The sequence below is a fragment of the Podarcis melisellensis genome, assembly GCF_964234715.1.
Source record: "Podarcis melisellensis genome assembly, chromosome: 6".
Taxonomy (NCBI): domain Eukaryota; kingdom Metazoa; phylum Chordata; class Lepidosauria; order Squamata; family Lacertidae; genus Podarcis; species Podarcis melisellensis.
In genome coordinates, this window is record NC_138538.1 from 93,068,612 (window position 1) to 93,087,627 (window position 19,016).

At 43.2% G+C, this 19,016-nt stretch overlaps 1 protein-coding gene and 1 long non-coding RNA gene across 2 annotated transcripts in view; one reads left to right on the top strand and one right to left on the bottom strand.

Annotated features, from left to right (window-relative positions):
* ACBD6 (acyl-CoA binding domain containing 6) overlaps positions 1-17,718 on the top strand; it is a 93,686-nt gene extending 75,968 nt beyond the window's left edge. Inside the window, exons 7-8 of the mRNA XM_081915170.1 lie at positions 7,740-7,770; positions 16,665-17,718. Of these exons, the coding sequence (XP_081771296.1) occupies positions 7,740-7,770; positions 16,665-16,819 (186 nt within the window). The 3' untranslated portion in view covers positions 16,820-17,718. The remainder of the gene's footprint in view (positions 1-7,739; positions 7,771-16,664) is intronic.
* Positions 8,459-16,658, bottom strand: LOC309372026. The gene is made up of 4 exons (XR_014169373.1): positions 15,454-16,658; positions 12,701-14,123; positions 10,670-12,322; positions 8,459-10,568 (listed from the first exon to the last, which is right to left on the bottom strand). It is a non-coding gene; the product is annotated as an uncharacterized lncRNA (long non-coding RNA).
* Positions 17,719-19,016: the final 1,298 nt, after the last annotated feature.

Here is a 19,016-nt window from a genome sequence, read left to right on the forward strand (position 1 = left end):
CTGAACGTGGAGAGTCATGGATCTCCTTCCTTTTTATATGTGCCCTACTAGCTGCGTCTGTTGCCTAGTTCCCTTGATTTCTTTGCAAGTAAGGCTCTGCTTAGTGCCAAAGAAATAACTTCAGGCTGCTATGTCTTGCTCCCCACCTCCTAGGTGTCCAGTATAAGGGAGCTGCCCACCATCTCCCTGACCAATTCTCTGCTTCCCTTATGACTGCCTTCTTTCTCTGCTCTGTTAACAAAACAAATCAACTTTCCTCCAGCACCAGCCTTTATAGCAGAGGCTCAGAAAGCCAGCAATGAAACACTAACATTTAAAAAAGGATTCAGGAAGCTACAAACGAATTAGCCTGCAGCCTCTCCCTAGATAGAAGTCATTAATCACCAATCTTTTAAAGTTCTGTGTCTATTTGTTTGTTTGTTTTTTCAAAGCATTATACCCCACTTTTCACCCAGAGTGACTTTCTATAAAAATAGCAGAGTCCTCACCCTCAGGCTTACCTTCTAAAAAGACATGACACATAAGGAAAAAAGAATGGGGAAAAGAGAACAAGCAAACTCAGACACTAAATTCTTTTCTTTTTCTTTTTTTATATATAATTTTTTATTAAATTTTCTTTTACAAATTAATCAACACAATCTTGTTCTCATATTTCCAATTTTTTGAACTTCCACCAGCTCCTCCACCAATCATCCATATTTTCTATTCATTACACATTTTTCATGACTTGTATTGCCAGTTAATAGTAACTTATCACTTCTGGGTTTTTTTTTACAATACATCTTTAACAATCACAAAGCCTCTTTGAAACCGACTAACGTTGTCTGTACATCACATCTGTTTTCCAGGTAATCCGTAAACTTTCCCCAGTCCTCAATGAATTTGTGGTCTTTTTTATATCTAATTTTCCCAGTCATTTTCTCCAATTCTGCGTAATCCATAAGTTTCATTCTCCACTCTTCAAGTGTCGGTAGATCCTCTTGTTTCCATTTTTGGGCCATTAGGATTCTTGCCGCTGTTACTGCATATTGAAAAAGTTTATAGTCCCTTCTGTTAATCTCTCTTCCTGCTTATATTAATGCCTTTGGATGGAGGTGGGCTGTTCAGTTCAAAAAACAAGCATTGGTGGCCCCTGAAAACTGCTGCTCATTGATCCTTGTGGTACAATGGGTCGCTGTGTCTGGTAACCCGAAGGTTGGTGGTTTGAGCCCAGCCAGGGTGGGCTGTGGGCAGGATCCCTGCATTGCAGAGGGTTGGACGAGATGACCCTCTGGGTCCCTTTCAACTCTATAGTTCTACGATACTAGCCTTCCTGAAAGTGACTGTAATGCAGCTGGAAATTGCTGATATAACAGGGTGGGGTCTAGCTGAAATCTGTTCATCATCATCATCATCATCCGTTGGCTTCTTGTCAATCCCATTGCATCATATAGGTTCACAGGTGCTCAGTTGATGCAGTCACTCATGCAACAGATGGTCTTGCTACTCTTTGTCACAAGGCAGGAGGAACTGGTGACCTCTGTCAGTGGGGAGGAGGAGCCCAGCTGGTGAGAGCAGCAGTGAATGAAGATGGGAGTCCCACACTAGCTGTTGCTTCTTCTTTTCCTCAAGGACAGATGGAACAACAAATATGGATAAGACTGATCTGGTTAGATATTATATACATGGACTTTAAATAAGCCTTTGACATGTCCCTTGACGTGATGTCATTTTGAGCGTCTGCGAATGCGCTCCGTTACTTGCGGGTTGCCGCGGAGCGCAACTCAAAACGCACTCAACCTGAAGCACATTCAACCCAAGGTATGACTGTATGTCAGTGTAGCAGTGCTTTAATTATCTGGTGCTGAGAGTGGAGAGCAAGATTCCGCCAAAATTCCTAAAAATTATTTTGTTCCTGCATTGTGCCGGCCTCCCTCTTACTCCTTGCAGTATTTTAGTTTTGGCATTAACCATTGTCAGATAAATGAGATCAAATATTCCCATGTTGTATGTTTCCACACTGGTTGTAGCTCACATGAATATTCATTATTTCTTCCAATGGGAGTAATTCATGAAACCTTCATCATTTAATTGTCCTTAGGTCCACACTCGTGGGCAACAGCAGATTACATGGAACCTAATAAGGAAACTATTAGGAATGGAGGAGAAATTTGGTTTGATTCCCATTATAAATCCAAACGTGCCTAATTCATTCTTCCCCACAAAATGTGTGGAAAAATCTTTAAAAGTTTTCACTTATCTAAAATTTGCAATGCTGTTTTCCAAACAAAAAATATGGTACCAAACAAGCAGAGGGGAAAGTATGTATAAAAATGCATGCATTGGTGAAAATTGTTTGCAAAATTGTGCCTTTTATGAGAAATCCTCCCTTAAATTTGGATGAATTTTCATGGCAGCTTTTTTTTTACAAAGAAAAATCACAAACTGATACAGAAATGTGTTAGACTAAAGACTGGAACAATGAGAAACTAAACTTGACAGATTCATCTATCCCTAGAAGCCATGTTTGTTTGTTTGCTTGTGAGTTGCTGTTAATTTAATGTGATGTAAGGCAACAGAAGCTATATATTGCCAGCCATCTTTAAAATGGATGACAGTTTGAGAGCTGATGCGAACAACTTATTGGATGAGCTTCCAAGATCGGTGTAATGCAAGAACTCGGCCTCGGTATGGACATAATGACTCCTAGTGTGAAGAAATGTGAAATATAAAATCATGATCAATTAACCATTTCCCCCATATTTCAGTTGTCCTTAGTTCTTGTTGATAGGTACAGCCCCAAATGAGCTACATTTAGGCAGTAATTCATGCTGGAACAGAGCAGAGTATAAATAACTGTGGCAAATATTCCCTCTTCTTGCTTAGTAACTCAAAATGAAACTTAATTATCTTGCTCAATTTCCAAGAAAAAAAGATCAAATGTTGTCACTCTGTTCCATTTGCTTATTTATAGGTGCATTTTTACAGTAGGACTGGAAATTTCCCGCAGTAGTTGCCCAGAGACAATTTATCAGGGCTACACATGGAAAACTGTGTTACTGCACTATTCCACACTTTTTTAAACATAAAAAACCCTAATGTGGACAACCTCTTGCATTCCAAAAGTTTAGGGCAATTTAGGGATATTTATATAATCCATTTTGTGTAGTGGTACAGTGCTAGCATGCATGCATCTGAAGAACTTAGTTTTTGTGTGACTTGCTTTCTTGTGAGCCAATGAGCCTTTCAGGAAGGCCAGTAGAATTATGTAGGTGACAATCATGTTATTTCCTTTCAACTGAAGTGGTGACACTTACTTAGGGCACTCTTCTCCTAATGAGTTTTCATGCTGAAATTTCTAAGGATTAAGAATTAGATTTTCTCACTCTGGAGTTGAGCAGAGTCTCTGTCCAGCACGCAGTAGATAGGTGCCCATTAGACACGGAATTTCGGGCAGTAAAATCCAAGGACGTAGCTCTCTGTAGGCAGTTGGAAATCCTTAATGGGCATTTCTGTAGCAGCCTCTTCAGCTTTGCTAGATTAAAATTTTGTTATGTGGAGAATATATATGATCACTAACACAGCACAAACTCTTTAGCTAGCATTCAGCGTCATCCGAACCCTTGATAGTAATCTTTTATTACTGTTCTGGATTCAGTGTTCTCTTAGAAAGTTGCTTCAGTGCAGGAAAAGGGTGTCTGACCCAGCAGCCACAAGTGGTAACAATGCTAAATGGAAAAGCATGAAGGGGTCACTGCCATAGGTAGCACATCGTAAAAGGGACCCCTGACCATTAGGTCCAGTCGTGACCAACTCTGGGGTTGTAGCGCTCATCTCACTTTATTGGCTGAGGGAGCTGGCGTACAGCTTCCGGGTCATGTGGCTAGCATGACGAAGCCACTTCTGGCGAACCAGAACAGTGCACAGAAACGCTGTTTACCTTCCCGCCGGAGCGGTACCTATTTATCTACTTGCACTTTGATGTGCTTTCGAACTGCTAGGTTGGCAGGAGCAGGGACCGAGCAACGGGAGCTCACCCCGTCGCGGGGATTCGAACCACCGACCTTCTGATTGGCAAGTCCTAGGTTCTGTGGTTTAACCCACAGCGCCACCCGTGTCCTAGGCAGCACATAGGTATAGCACAAAAGAATGGGGCGGGGGGAGGCATTCACCTGAAGGGGCTCGTTCTTTACCACTGCTTATGGTGTCTGCTGCTCTGCAGCAGCAGCTGATCAGGGGTTGATGCTAAAGACTCTTCTGGTTCAAGGGCCTTGGTCCTTTCCTGGCAGTGGAGGCTTTGCATATTTGTTACAAAAGCCAAAGGGAACTTACCTTCTTTGATGTACAAAGCTAACCTTTCCAGTGAGCATATGGCCACAGGTGGAATAATTTTGGAGTTTTATTCCCTTGCGTTTTTGCCATCGGCACTTACTATTTATTATTTAGCAGGATTTATATACCCGTTAATCATCAAAACTTTTAAGCTGTTCACTTCAGGTTAATAGAATTGCATCTGTTTTATTGTATGTCCTTTTCATACAATGGGAAATCGACCATAGTTCCTTCCATGATCTGTAGCGCTTTTATCCAGTATAAAATATAGTAATCAGCTTTTTTGTGCTGAGTGGCAAGGTGCAGGGTGCCCAGCTGCCAGTCTGGTGTGATCATATGATGCAAAGTCAAGTTCCAGCAAAGGCAGAACAGAGTCCAAAGGTCAAGAGGTGAGGGAATAGCCAAAACTGGACAAGTCAGCTTCCAGAAAAGGTAGACTAGGATTCATAAGAACATAAAAGTCTGCTGGATTAGGCCAGTATCTCATCTATTCTAGCAACTTATCATAGCGACCAGCCAGGTGCCCATAGGAAACCTGCAAGCAGGATTCGAGCACAAGAGCATTCTCCCCTCTTGTAGTTTCCAGCTGGTATTCAGAATCATTACTACCTCCCAACTGTGGAAGCTGAACATAGCCATCACAGCTAGAAGCCATGAATAGCTCTCTCCTCCTTGAATTTGTCTAATCCTCTTTTAAAGCAATCTAGGTTAGTGGCCATTAGTGCCTACTGTAGCAGTGAGTTCCAGAGTTTGACTGTATACTTGTGTGAAGAAGGTACTTTCAAGAGCCTAAGACAGGGGTCTGCAACCCGCGGCTCCGGAGCCGCATGCGGCTCTTTTACACCTTTGCCACGGCTCCGGGCCGGATACTAGCGAGGGGAGGAGGCGCATTGTGCGCCCCGACACTCCCCCCTGTGGCGGGCACTGTACTGGCTGTGACGTCGCATGGGGGCGGTGCGTGCGTTACGATCCTGTATATATAGCATTAAGGTAAGAAACAATATATGCAGTGTTATATTTGTTTTAAATGTTGCAATGGTTTTGCGGCTCCAAGTTTTTTTTCTTCGGAAACGGGTCCAAGTGGCTCTTTTTGTCTTAAAGGTTGCAGACCCCTGGCCTAAGACAAGAGCATAGTGAAGGCTGAGATTTGAGGACTGCTGAAGTGGGGCACAGTAGGGGTCAGAAGTCAGAGCAAGTGCAAGAACAAGAGCTGTTTGACAGTGGAACGGACTCCCTTGGGAGGTGGTGGACTCTCCCTCCTTGGAGGTTTTCAAGCAGAGGTTGGCTGGCCATCTGTCAGGGATTCTTTAGCTCTGACTCCTGAATTACAGGGGATTGGACCAAATGACCCTTCCAAACCTACAGTTCTGTGGTTCTATGAAATTAGGCAGATGTGATAATCTGAGAGAAGAAAGGAGGGCCAAAGTATCAGAGTCTTCGCCCTCAAGATGAAATGTGCAGACAGAGGGATGGGCTTTGATACCAAGGGTTTATAGAGCCTAATGAGGAGGGATAGGCCTGTGCGGACAGTGTTCAGGCAAGCTGGTACTGTAGTCTGGACCAGTGTCGTTCATCCTTGGGTCCCCAGATGTTGTTGGACTAGAGTGCCCATCATCTCTGACCATTGGGCTAAACTGGCTGGGAATTAACAGTACCTAGAGGGCCCCAGGTTGATCTAAATGGCACCCTTGATGTCAAAAGCTTGTCTGGCTAAGAAGGTGGTGGAAACAGAGCAGCATTGAGAGAAGAAAATAAAAATAAAAACAATACTGAAAGTTCAGTCTTTATAGACATGTAAAGGCTTAGGAAAACCAAAATACCCAACATATTTTGTTGATTGATAATCATCCACTGGGGCTCAAGATTAAGGTTCTATCTCCTTTCAGAGTGCTTTGAGTTCAAAAGGACTTGCTTCCAGATAAGTATGTACAGGTGGTGACCATTTCGTTCCTGGCCCCCACGCATGTCCATGGAGTGTGCATAACCATGCTCTGCCCTGCCCCTGTTCCACCCTCTTCTGGGTCCAAAAGGACCTGTGTGTCATTGATCTCTTGTCAATTGGACGTACCTAAAATGCCCACTGCCTGTATTGGATTGAAGCCTAAGACGATTATTGTTCATAAATGTGTTTTCCAACTCCTCTTTGAGGCTTTTGCCTCTTGTTTTGCTTCATTCAGGCCTGTAAGTGAACCAAGTTCTGATGGTGAGGAGGTTGTTTCAAGACCCACATCAATGTAAGGTCGCACAGCCCAGCACCTTGCAACCTATTCTATGAATGTTGAGCTTGAGGCTATGGTTCAAAGATCTGTTAAGAGTTTTAGCACCGGTGGGTCAGTGGGTATCAAGTGCCAAGTTGCAGGGAACCCTGCTGTCTGTTTGGGGGGGGGGGGGCTGAAGCAAGAACCTGGTGTGAGGCCTGAGGCCTTGGGTTCAGCTCTACCACACAGGTTTCAATTACTGTTTAGCCAAGGAGGAGGCAGGGGCTCTTTAATATGTGTAAGAACATGGGAGAGCAAAAAGTTATCCTAGTCCCCACAAAAGCTGGGGCTGCTCCAGCTACAGTACTGCATCACCTGTGTTGCTTGTGTCACTTGAGTTTAAGCAGATCTGCTTGTCACTATCACCCATGTTGAAAAGATAAGGATTCAGCTAAAATCATCTCTACTGTAAATTTTAGCTGCAGATTTTGTATCTCATTAAACAAATGCACAGGAATGTAAGTCAAGTGGCATTTTATTTTGTTTTTTATATTTTACACCCTGTTGTTCAATCAGGAAAAGAATTCACAGGATAGTTTACAGAAACAGTCAAAACCTATAAGCAATAAAGTCTATAAAATGATAAACCGTAACAATAAAGCATGCCAGCATGAATAAATTATTTTAAGTGCCTGCAATAATAAAAAGATGTTGGTGTCAAAAAGAGAACAAACTTTGTGCCAGGTGAGTCTCTCTGGGGGAAGAGTTCCAAAGATGGGATGCCTCCACTGGAAAAAGTCTAATCCTGGCTTCCTCAACCTCGACTCTCCAGGTGTTTTCAGCCTACAACTCCCATGATCCCTAGCTGGCAGGACCAGTGGTCAGGGATGCTGGGAATTGTAGTCTCAAAAACATCTGGAGGGCCGAAGTTGAGGAAGCCTGGTCTAATCTCTTGAGCCTTGGGGGATTACCATTAATATGCAGGCAGGCCCTTGTGGGAAAAGGTGATCCGTAAGGGACTTGGGTCCCAAAATGTTTAGGGCTTCAAAGGTTAAAACCAGCACTCTCAATTGCTCATAGAAACAGACAGGGAGCCAGTGAAGCTGTTCTAAATATGGCATGGAGATGTTCCCTGTACGATTTTACCCAAGAAATAGAGAAAATCATGCCTTTCTTTTAAAATGCATATGTGTGGATAAAACTAAATCTAGTTCTCTCTTTTCCCCCCAGGATGATGAAGGCCAAACAGCATTGCATTACGGTAAGCAGTGAGTGAGCATATTTGCCTATTAACCTACATTATCTGGTAGAGTGAATAAACGATACCCACGACAGCTACATGTAACAGAACTAAAGGCCTGCTTAGCAACTTGTAATAAGTTGTTCAAACCAGGAAACATTGCTTTCCAAGCTATGACTCTTAACTTTGTCTCCTTTAAGCCCAGTGGCGTAGCGTGGGTTATCAGCACCCAGGGCAAGGCAAGTAATTTGCGCCCCCTAACCCATGGATTTGTGCCCCCTAACCCGTGGATTTCCCTAACCCCCAGATGTTGCGCCCGGTGCGGCCGGGCCCCCCTGCACCCCCTACGCTACGCCACTGTTTAAGCCTGCTACAAAGTGAATAATAATACAGTGGTGCCTCGCAAGACGAAAATAATTTGTTCCACGAGTCTCTTCGTCTAGCGGTTTTTTCATCTTGCGAAGCACGGCCATTAGCGGCTTAGCGGATTAGCGCTATTAGCGGCTATTAGTGGCTTAGCGGCTATTAGCGGCTTAGAAAAAGGGGGGAAGGGGGGAAAATCGCAAGAACTCGCAAGACGTTTTCGTCTTGTGAAGCAAGCCCATAGGGAAATTCGTCTTGCGAAGCAACTCAAAAAGCGAAAAACTCTTTCATCTAGCGAGTTTTTCGTCTTGCGAGGCATTCGTCTTGCGGGGCACCACTGTACTGCATGAATGAGGGAAATGGCTTCAAATACCATAGGTGTTTTGTTTTTTAATGACCATTGATGGATCTTTTGGTAACTTAAACTCAGTCAGCCTCTAAAATAGAATCATAGAGTTAGAAGGAATCTTTGAGGACAACTATTCTAACCTGCTGCTCAGTGCAGGATTTGTAGTGCAGGATGCAACAATAGCACCCCTGTCATATGGCTGCCCTGCCTGTTTAAACACCTCCAGCTAAGGAGAGCCTGCCCACCTCCCAAGCCAATCTGTTCTCCTGTTGAACAGCTCTTACCATTAAGAGGTTTTTCCTGAATCTTTAGCCAAAATCCACTTCCCTTCAGTTTCCACCCATTGTTCTAGACTTTCCCACTAAGACAGCAGAGGGAAAGCCTGCCTCATCTTCTGCATGACAGCCTTTCAGATATATGAAGACTGCTTCCATGTCTCCCCTGAAGCTTCTCCAGGCAAAGCATATCACTCTTCCAATGATTTGTCATAGGACTTGGTTTCTAGACCCTTTGCCATTCTGGTCACCATCCTCTGGTCTTTCCAGATAAGTCAGCCTCGTGAATAAGTCTGCAAAATTACTAGCCTACAAAATGCTTTACTAGCCTGCTGTGAACTGGCAAAGGAGTAGCAGACTGCTTCATCGCTCCACAGCAGTTCACTGCGTTTCTCTGTTGGGTCCAGAGGAGGAGGCTTCCTTTGTGAGTGCTTAAATACAAAGTTGAGTAAAGGTATTGTCAGAAAAGATAGGTCAAAATAAGCTACAGCATTCTATTGACTTGAATATTCATCTAATGCTTCTCATTAGTTTGCTTTTAATTTTGTAATAGAATCTAGACAGCTGAAGACTTATGAGGGTATGTGCAAATATATGTGTAATAACGTTCCACGCCAGGAAACAAAACCATATTCTCCCCTCCAAATAAGGTAGTAACAGGGAGCGGGATGCTGTTAGATTGACCGGGCCTGTTTTCACTGAATTCCATTATGCACAGTTTTATTATTCAGAAACATTTTATAGTGAAAAAAAGTGTATTCCAAGAATTCAGAGGAGTCTTCTGTTGTTTGAGACAGATTGCTTGTATTTCCTTTTATTGTCCATTTAGTATAATAAAATCTGATGTGGCTAATAACACCCAAGGGGTGTCTGTTGTTTATCAGCAAGGAACAATGTTGGGTTCTTACTGTTTGAGTTCACTGCCTGTATCCTTGTATCCTGTTTTCTTTGTTACCACCTCCAATAGCACTAATCAAACATTACTTGAAGCCTGACAATATCTTGTTTGTTCAATTAATCATTATGACTTGCTCAGGCCTGTGCTCTCCTGAAAAATCCTTATTTATTTATTTATTCATTCCTTGGACTGCATAATAAAGTCATTCGTTGTAACCAAGACTTGATTGTAGACACAAACCTCTTGTCTATGGGCATCCTTTCCCCCCCCTCCCTTTGCTGCAGCTGTACAACAAACCAAGTAGTTAGCAAAATCCCTTTACAGTAAGGATGGTGAAATAGAATCTGAGTTTATCTATCTTTTGATGAGGATGTTTGGCCTGACAGCTGTCCTTGCCTCAGCAGCTCTTGTGATTACAGAAAGTGTCAAGCTGCATCCTTAGATGGGTTATAAATCCTGGTTTGTTCTGATTAAACACGGGTCAGAGCCATTCGGAGGTTAAATGAAGGACAGCTCCCCAGTATGTTACCCTCAAATGGTCTGCCTAAAGGGACCCACCCCCTTCCGTCCAATATCTTCTGGTTATTGGTGCCCCTGTCACTGAATGGTCAGCACTAGCACTGTGTCTTTGAAAAGGCTAGGATGTGTGTGGTCTCCCCCATGAATGGCTTGCTAGCCTTAAATTCCCTCTTTAAGACCTTCTCTCCCCCCCCCCCCTGCCGCTTCCCCCCCATGCACACACTTGTTTCCCTCAGGGAATGCTCAAACGATTGGCTCTGTGCCTCCCAGAGGAAATCAAGGTTTCTCCTTGGACTTGAAGTCACCTGACTGTAGCGTGGGCTGGCTCTCTGTATCCTCCCGGGTTCTTTCTTCCTTGTTGAAACACCATCTGCTCTGCTCTTTTTGCGCTGTTGCAGGGCAGTGGGAGGGGATGCTGGAGTGAAAATAAATAATAAAAGGAGAAATCCATCATGAAAACCCTGAGGATTAATGGACTTGGAAGGCAAACTGTGCTGAATGAAAATTCATCTTCACCTGTGCCTGTGTCAGGGCTGCCTCCCTGGTGCTTGATAAATAGACGTTCCCAGGATGTGCTGTAAATCCAACAGCTGTTCTAATCTCCAGGGGAAGTTTTGCACTCTTTAGAGGTGGGCTTGAGGCCCTCTTGGGTTTCCCGGTGCAGTGGCAACACATTGTCTCACTTTGGGGCCCCTTCACAGAAATGCCAAATATCTGTCCACACGGCACCTCCGTTTGTAAAGGATCCCTGGTGCCATTGTTGTAGAAGCAAGGAGGCTATTTTCAAGTAGTGCTGCAGCTGCCCCCACTTTACTTACTGTGGAGGCTCCTGTTGAAAGATGGTGACATTTGGAGGCTGGATTAATGTTTGGCTTTCTTTGTTTTGGTTTGTGAGAAATATAATTGGGATAACTACCCTGCCACTACTTAATGCTTGCTCGTTTTGGGCTGTCAACTGGTTAAAATGGCATTGATTAAAATAAACGAAACGTTAACACAATTTTAATATAGGTTATTTTATACAATGCTGAAAGAAACTATATAAAATGTCACTCATTGTTAGAACAAAATGCAATCTTTTAATATTTTCCCTTTTATGGTAACCCTGTAACCAAAAGAGCTATTAACTTGTAGCCATACTGATTTAAAAATTCCCCTTGCTGATTAATCAATGAAGGCTGCAGTCTTCTGCCATTGTACTTGGAGTAAGGCCCCTTGAACACAGTGGGAGGGGTTTCCAAGTAAACATGTCAAGGATTGAGTTGTGCGTCTTTAAGGTTGTACCTGCCTCTTTTTATGGGCTGATCCCAACCATAATTAATTTTGTCAGCTGTAAAGGTTCCTACTACCACCGAGATCTATTTATTGCCAATATAGTAATTCTAATACGCCGTGCAATCTCTCCAATCTCTTCCCTCCTTGCCACAATCCTATGAAGTAGGTCACTTTTACTTACATTTTCATAAATCTAAAACTGCAGTGTTTAGAGAATGATTTGCACAAGGTCGCCAGTTATGCCTGTGGAAGAATGGAGGATTGAATCCAAATCGAAATCAAAGTGCGCTATCAACTGGGCCACCTTGCGTGCTCTGCCTTTTCATGTGAAGTAGGTTCTCGTATTTTTCAACCCGTTTTTGAAAGCGCACAGATTTCCAAGGGCCCCTCACTATGAGAAAGGACATCTTGGATCGTTCTTGAACCCACCTGAGAATTCCTCCAAGCATTTAATAACACCCTTGTGTTCTCATCTCTTCCTAGAACTCCCAGCACAAATTTGTCAGTATTCCGCTAAGCATAGCATGGTGTTCACAAAAGCCTGGGTCAGACTTCAGATTGCACAGATCTCTCTATTGGGCCTGGACCATTGTTCTTGTTCAGGGTTCCTTCCATTACAGCCTTTCCAGGAGATTGATTTCCAAGCAACTTCACCAATTTGTTGCCCAGCGCAGGACATTCTTAGCATGTAACATTGATTCTGGCACAACTGCACTAGCTACCAAATTGTTTGCTGGCTCAATTCAATGTGTTGGTTCAAAGAGCCTTATGTGGCTCAGGACCCAAGAACTACTTCTCCCCACATGAACCAACCTGGACCCTGTGATCATCGTCTGAGGCCCTTCTTCATCTGCTACCCTTCCATGGGAGGTTTAGGGGGTAGTAACATAAGACCTTGGGACGCAGGTGGCGCTGTGGGTTAAAGCCTCAGCGCCTAGGACTTGCTGATCGAAAGGTCGGCGGTTCGAATCCCTGCGGCGGGGTGCGCTCCCACTGCTCGGTCCCAGCGCCTGCCAACCTAGCAGTTCGAAAGCACCTCCGGGTGCAAGTAGATAAATAGGGACCGCTTACCAGCGGGAAGGTAAACGGCGTTTCCGTGTGCAGCTCTGGCTCGCCAGAGCAGCGATGTCACACTGGCCATGTGACCCGGAAGTGTCTCTGGACAGCGCTGGCCCCTGGCCTCTTAAGTGAGATGGGCGCACAACCCCAGAGTCTGTCAAGACTGGCCCGTACGGGCAGGGGTACATTTACCTTTACCTTTTAACATAAGACCTTGCCTTTTTGGTGCTGACAACCCACTTGTGGAATGCTCTCCCCAGGGAAGCATGCCTTATTTTTTGGCACCAGGCAGAAAACCTTTGGCTCTACCCAAGCGTTTGGCCCTTAATTTGAAGAATAGCATTGTGGCTTCTTTTAGTGTGGTGGGATCAGTAAGCCCTGATCTGTTTTAACCTTTCAGCTGCTTCTACTGGAGATGAGTAATACGGCATCTCCTGAAAAAGAGAGACCCAGAACGATCTGTTTGCGGGCAGGGGTATAATATTGGTCCCTTCCCTGGTTTTGAGCTGATAAGCAGCTGATAAATCTATACTAGGTAAAGCACATTTAAGCTACCCTACGCCCAACATGTGGGCTTAAAAACAGCCTCTGGCAGGGAGGGGCTTAACCAGCCTAGTTCTACACCTGGTTAGCTTTTTCTTTCAGAAGTGGAACAAAGATCTCCCACCCTTTTCTGCCTTATATTGTACCACCAGGTAATGAGGAAGTTTCCTAGCTTTTCAGAAGATGTCCTGTAGATGGAATGCTTCCCTGTTGCCAGGGCAGTAGGGCTACACAGTTCATCCTGTCACTCCCTCGCTGGCTCTGAGGAAAGGCACAGCTTCTTGTGGGTCATCTGTGTGTTCCTGTCTCACAGGGGCAATTTTGTTTTGCCGCCCAAGGTGGCGGGTAGGTGGATGAGTTGGGGAAGCCATCTGGGTTGTCTTCTCATGGGGAATGGGGCACAATCCTAGGCACAAGCCTTGGCTTGCAAGATCCTGGAGTATTTGGTTTGAGAGCTTTTTGCCAGATGTGCTTAGCAGCTCCAGCCCAGACAGATAAATGATTTTTTTGCCTAGCATAAGCTCCTAAAATGCTAAAATTGTTCTTTAAATAACCTCCAAATGTGCCGCTGTCCTATTTTAATTAAACCTTTGCTTCCTCTCCCCCCCTGTGTCAGCTGAGGAAGGCAACAAAACATTCAAGATACTTTCTAATTACTACACCTAATTGCAAAAAGAAGTACACCACTAATGTGCTGATTTGAAATATAATTAAAAACAGTAATTAGTGTTCAACAGAGAGGCTTCTTGAAGGTTTAGCTCCCACTGGAAATTTCAGTTACAAAGTTGCTTTCGGGTAAATCTTCCAGCCAAAGCCATCATGCTTTCTGGCTAAGCAAAGGCTTCCTCTCCAGTGTGAGTGAGAGTGAGCCTATGGTGTTACATTAGTCTAGTGTGAAATTCATAATTCTATCCAGTGTGAGCTACAATACACAAACCTATTGTACAACATTTCACTTAATATTCCTGGCTCTAATGCATTACAGTCTTCCCGTCTTTTCTCCAGGACTACAGGCAAATTCTGATTTGTAATATTTTTGCATCTCATCTCTTTGGCAATTGGAAGCTTCTTTAGTGTTCTACTTCCTACTTCTCTATTTTAAGGAAGGAGAGAATAGAATCATATTAATCACCTCTACAGGAAAAGTGCTTTGAAATTTCATTCCAGTTTCTTTGTGAAGAAATCAGTGCTCATCTACTTCTCAAATTCAAATAAAGATCAATGCAGAGCCAGTTTTTACATAGCAGTGGCCTGGTTGGAGTTTTACTCCCTCATCCCATGTCCTTCCAATAATCCTAGCACAGGGAAATTTGCATGGGAGATACTTACAGTGCCTTGGATCACAAGATAAGTTAACATACAGAGTGCACTTGCAATCCTCTGCCGAAAGCCTTTCAGGGAGGAGACAAGAGGCCTCAAACAATCTAGGGTGAGGTGCAGGGGCTACTGTCAAGAAGAGACAGAAACTTTCCTCAGTGGGCTCCCTTAAATTAGATCTTAGGATCCAAACCCAATACAGGGCCATTCTGCATGGTTCCTAAGGCGCCCCTTAACCCTACAGAGAGACTTTGCGGGGGCACAGTGTGCTGCTTGGGGAAGGATGGAAGGGGCATCTTTACTTCTTCTTTTTTTTAAAATAAATTTTTTATTAAGATTTTTACATTACAAAATAGAAAAAGAAAAAAGAAAAAGTACAAAATAAAATTATTAAAAACAATCAATCTTTTCATCACATTATTTTTCATTTACTTGTTTCTCGGACCTCCTCGGACCTCCCTTTTTTGTGTTCCAATTCAATTTATTAGTTCAGCAGTATCTTTCCCTCTTTTTTCTGCCCAGATCTTTAATCTTAAATTATTATAACCTTGAATTTTTACTTATAAAAAAACCCATTTTTTCATATTCTTTTATACCATTACAGCTAGAAACCACTTAATTTCATTCCAACCTCATTCTAAGATTCATTAATTTTACAATGTCTCTGTAGATAGTCTTTAAATTTCTTCCAGTCTTCTTCCACTGACTCTTCTCCCTGATCTCGGATCCTGCCAGTCATTTCCGCCAATTCCATGTAATCCATCACCTTCATCTGCCATTCTTCCAGAGTGGGTAAATCTTGTGTCTTCCAATAGTTTGCAATAAGTATTCTTGCTGCTGTTGTAGCATACATAAAGAAAGTTCTATCCTTCTTTAACACCAATTGGTCAACAATGCCCAGGAGAAAGGCCTCTGGTTTCTTCAAGAAGATATATTTAAATACCTTTTTCAATTCATTATAGATCATCTCCCAGAAAGCCTACTTCTGTGAACTTCCTTAAGTTGACTTAGCCACAGTGACTTGGATTCTAAGATATTTTTCATGCCAGTTTGCCTGATATCATTCATTATTTCAGTTGTCCAGTTTAGTTTTCAAAGCTGCTCACCCGCATTCAATCCCCAGCCAAAGGCAGATGCTGAAAAACAGGAGGTTGCCATGAGAGTAAAATTATCTATGCTGCAATCGGTAGGTTTCGGCCAAGTGGTCTCCCTTCCTGCTTCATTCACCTTGTGTCCCCTGTAAATCAGGCAGACATGTCCAAAAAATGGGCAGAAGAAGACTATCATATCAGCAGCTACAGTCAGCCTTCTGTTCCACAAGCTATGAAGCCACTAATGGAGGGATACTCATGGGACACGGCCTTTGCCATCAGAGTTATGAATGCTAGGTGGTTGCATGAAACTTTATGAATCCAGAAAAAGTAGCAGTTTTGTCTATAGCCAGAAGTATTATGTGGCATATTTGCAAACAACTCAGAAACCATTCAGAGTCAAAAGGCATCTGCTGTGTGGGGGGGGGGCACACACAGTGCTTTACTACCTCTTTTGGAAGGCCTTGATGTCTTAGCCACTTCTTCCTAAGGCTGCAGGTCATGAGTTGTGGGTGATGGCAGCATTGAGACATTATGCACCACAATTGCCACTGTGCCTGCAGAAGATGTCCCCCCTTTGCCTAGAAAAATTTTCACGCCCTGAAATGTCTTACCTGCAATTTGTCTTTTTATAAGGGTGAGCCTTAAAAAAAAATGTGTTAATGGTCTGGTAAAATAATTCCATTTTTTAGATTGCTCAAAAGTCAGGAAATGTCAGAGTCAAGGTTGGTCTCATGTTTCCTCTGAAAGGTTACGATTTAAATTTAATATCCTGCATCTCTTCCATCCTCCTCCTCTTTCGTTTCAGCAAGCTATGTTTTCCTGGCTACCTGTAAAGTAATTCTGCTGTAATATCTATAGTTAATAGCAGAGGTGCCATAGTGTTCTCCAAGACTGAGCTCTGTTAGTTGGTTTTTTTTCATGTTCCAAGATTCAGACTTTTATCCCAATCCTTTCTAGTAATAAATCGAGATCCAAGTAATCATTCCTTACTAACTACTGTCAAAACTGTGACCTGACATACATTTTAAGAAACTGAAATAGTGGTTCTTAGGCATGTCGATAGAATGTGGGATATCAATCTTCAGCAGAGTTTTCTCTGCTTTGCCAACTTCGTTTGGCTTTAAAACTCTTTGCTTCTGCAATTCTGAAACACACCGCTCACCAAATGTTCTGCAAGCCACTTAAAAGTAACCTTTGGTTTTTTTCTGCCCTTTCCCCTCTAGCTTCCACCTGTGAGTTTTCTGACATTGTGAAACTGCTCCTGGAGTCTGGAGCTGACCCTACTCTTCGGGACACAGAGGGCTACTTGCCTGAGGAGGTAACGGACTGTAAAGTGATCACCTCCATGCTGCAGGAGCACACGGCTAGCAAAGCTTGATCGAAAGGCCAAGGAAGTGCAGGTAGCCCCAGCCCAGGGCTCTCAAAACGGACGAAAAACTGCAATAAAATCATCCTATGTCCACATAATCAATATGCATGATGTATGGAGACTGGAATCTGCGGAGCAAAGAAGCTTATTTCTGGGAGCAGAAAACAGAGCAATGCAATATTGCACTGAACAACACAGGCCTACGTATCTGTGTTGCCTGCCTGGCACAACAGAGCCCCAGCCATAGGTTGTGACCTGTCATTTGCTTGACAGACCCCTGTTTTTGTAGCCCCAAATTAAAAAGGAACAGATCTACTCTGCTTCTGGTGGCCGCCAATTATGGCTGATGGGATCTTTCCTCTTTGATAGGTCACAAGCATTGCACACCTTGTGCAGCCTGAGGCTCGGTTTGCATAAAGCAGAGTTTCATCATGAATCTAGAGGCTAACTAAGGGAGCAACTATATTATGAATGCAATTCTGTATGTTCCTACTCAGGAGCAAGCCTCCTCTGTGGGATTTGTTTTCCCGAGTAAATATGGACAGGATTGAATTGCAAGACTATCTGCTCTTTTCCAAAATTCAAGTTACTAGTAAGAAGGGAAAGTCTAGCTGATGGGCAAGGGGTGGGGAGAAATGAGCATCTTTACAAAGCTGATCTTCCCATGACAGATTTCACTTTTTAGTCCTGTATCACTACTGCTACTTCCTTGAATTGGGTAATGGAAGCAATAGAGTTATCTGAGATGTGAGAATTGAGGGTTTTCCTACTGGCTCCTGAAGATCAAAATGGCAAAACATGGAGACTGAGCTACTGCTATGAGACTGAAGAACTGATGGGAGTGTCCTTTGTGTATGTCCCTCTGTCTCTGTAAAATACTGTCTTGCACGATAAAAGATGTCAAAGAATTGTTTCTGAATTGCTCTTTTTCTTCCTTTCATGTGAAATCAGTTGCACAAACAGCAGCATGATTTTGTGTTGAACATTCTGGAGTGTTACTTTGGGTGTTTTTAATTGTTCTGTTGTGATCACCTCATGTTCTAGAGTTACTGAAAGAGAACTGACGGAGCTATTTAAAAAACTGTGAAGACTAAAGCATCTTTGAAAGGCAGGATGAAATCAAATATTAAATGACTGCGAATCCAGAAAGAGAGGAAGAAAAGTATTACTGATTTGCAGCTTACAGTTTATAGTACTTGGATTGCTAGAACAGTTTGAGGAGTTGATATGGTAGAAACTTCTCTGCGGAAAGAAAATCAGAAGAGAGGAAAGCTTTTCTCTGGCATGCAAAGTGAGTAAGTATGCTGGTAACTTTGTAGTATCCACCAGTGTCCACTGGCTGACTGAACATGCACAAGAAATAAATAACATTGCAAGAATTTCATCCTTTAGGAGTGTTCAGCTACGCCCTCATTCTCTGTCACTGTACAAGTAAGTTACAGGTCCATTGTACTTCTTCACTGCTGCTGTGTCTACACTGAAAATATTTTAGTATTTGTGTAGATGCTACTGGAAATGGTTGGTGTAGACGAGGTTGCAAAGCTTTAAAGAACATAAATCGGAGAAGATGAAATGTAGGCAGTGGTGGACACCCATATTACTCCCAGTTTCATCTTTCATAGTGGAATGGTAGTGGCTCTGTCTTTGTGCCTACCTCTTGCCATTGCTCAGGTTACCATTGCCTGTTGCTGCCTGTCCAAAGATGACTGGGCAAGCTCATTTTCCATCTTGTTTGCTAAGGGGTTTCCTCCCCACGCAGCACCCACCCCTGTGATGTGCATTTTAAACCACATTTTTATTATTTCTTTGCAAGGTTGTACAGTTGCCTGAAAAACATACACAAATAAGAGTGATAGACACATAACAATCTGTCAGAACAGACTAGCCCTTTCTCAGAACTGGGCATGTTTATCACCTATATTTGCATACAGCCATCTTTATGGCAGACAGACTCTTAGTTGAATTAGCAGTCCCACGTTAAATCTCTTCTCCCACAGCAAAAAAATGTTTGGGTTGTTCTTCATCTCATGGAGACTAGATCCAAAGATATGTTTGCTGGAAGCATTGTGCAGCTAAGGTATTGTGACAGCTACATTTTGGTGCATGGAGAAGGGCATGAAAAGTATGGTCACTGCTGCACGGTTGGCAACTACTCCCTCTCTCTGCCAAATTCGTGAAATCAGTCATCAGTTTTGGAATTGTGTTG